General features: G+C 45.0%; 1 protein-coding gene across 1 annotated transcript; it reads left to right on the forward strand.

Moving 5' to 3' along the window:
* Positions 1 to 1,038: 1,038 nt before the first annotated feature.
* SARC_15423 (hypothetical protein) lies at positions 1,039 to 1,616 on the forward strand (the record flags this gene model as incomplete). Its single annotated transcript, XM_014290454.1, has 2 exons — positions 1,039 to 1,289; positions 1,484 to 1,616. Coding segments are annotated over 2 exons (384 nt in total), but the record flags the coding sequence as incomplete, so codon positions are not given.
* Between the last annotated feature and the right edge of the window lie 139 nt (positions 1,617 to 1,755).

A 1,755-nucleotide genomic window follows, 5' to 3' on the forward strand; every position in this document is an offset into this window, starting at 1 on the left:
GTGTGTGTGTGTGTGTGTGCATAACACACACGTATATTCGCTTATTCAAATATATGTACATCTATATCTAAATTCATGACCATATATATTGTATGTATGTATATATATACATCCTGCCTTGATAATTTATAGTCCTAGATAAATGGATGCATATCGATTCGCATTTCTGCAACGGTGTATGGGATCCCATAACTGTATTCTGGGGAAATTCCAGTGATTGGCATATACCTGCCACAGATAGTTTGAAATCAACATGCGTTTATTGCAAATCCTTGGAGTGAATGGGCGGCTTGTTCGTATCCTGACAGTCTATGTTACATGCAGTTCTCACAGGGGTCCAAAGTGGTGGAGTGGAAGGCCTTTTCTAAGGCCTCTAGCGGAAAACTGACGTGGCAAGAAGGAGAAAACAACAAGGTATGGCATCATCGCGTGTGTTTGGTGTAAGTCCCGCAATCTCTGACCAATGCTGTCTGTGTCAATATTATATTTGCGTTACATTCACAGGCTGCAGGCTCTCGTTGCACCTGCTTTTGTTTCTCAAACGATAGAGCACACGTTGTAAAACGTGCATGGCCGCACACGCACACCCCCTAATAGCGCAACGCTTTTTCATATCAACTGTGTACACACACAGACCACCGTGGAAGCAGGCACACAAAAGACCGTCACACTCGACTGGGCCACACGCACACTGACCGAAGAAACCAAACAGTTGGAGGCGGAACCGCAAGAGAACGGCACAACAGGCGCTGCTGAGGACACAGACACTGAGGCACGCGAAGGTGCGCCAAGTTTACGTGGTTGTTTGTTAAGTGTTATAACATGCATGCTGTCAGCATACTTGCGGTGGCGGGATATAGTGGTTATCTGAAGACGCTCGTATATGAATATACACTGCTAATTCAACGTTTACGTATTGTTTGTTTAGTGTTGTAACATGCATCATTTTAGCATACTTGCCGTGGCTGTGATATCGTGGTTGTCCGAAGATTCTTGCATATGCTTCTTCATTGCTAATCTATCTCCCATAACACGTAGCAGATACTACAGGTAGCGCCGTTGACCAGTCCGACACTCCGATCGAATTAGAAGCAAATGAACAGTGTCCCAACCCAGACCTACCCGATGTGCCTGTGCTTGTTGCGCACGAAATCAGTAGAAACGACCATGAGGAGCCCTCCTCACACACTGAGGACAAAGGCACAGACACAGCCAAGGATGCACCTGAAGGGCAGACAGAGGACCACAAGGCACCAGTCAGTGCAGCGGAAGAGAAATCGCCTGGAAATGTAAGTGCGACTACCACTGTGCATGTCTTTTGTCTCTGTAGTACTGAACAAGTGCGCTGATTATGTGTTGGGGCGGGCCTAGCGGTTCGTCTGTTGTCATGGTTACCATCTTCCCTGTTGTCGGCAGCCCTGGGTCTCCCAACTGCTCATTTTTGGTCACTGCTTGTCCTTTCTTTGTTATTGTTATACTCTAGAAATTAAGAACCCAAACGTCCAAAGTGTACTTTGAGAAGGAAATGGAGAGGCAGCGAATGGTGCAGGCATCAGAGGAGATTGGTCTTGAGAAAGACCACAAGGATTTGAAGCGACAGCAGTCTGTCAAGGCACGTACATTGTTAAACACAATAGGCATGCCGGATTGTGGACGTCCAGTCTGTGGTCCTATATATATATATATATATGTGTGTGTATTTATGTATATATATATATATATATATATATAAATAATACACACATACAGATATAT

This window comes from Sphaeroforma arctica, assembly GCF_001186125.1.
Source record: "Sphaeroforma arctica JP610 unplaced genomic scaffold supercont1.6101, whole genome shotgun sequence".
Taxonomy (NCBI): domain Eukaryota; class Ichthyosporea; order Ichthyophonida; genus Sphaeroforma; species Sphaeroforma arctica.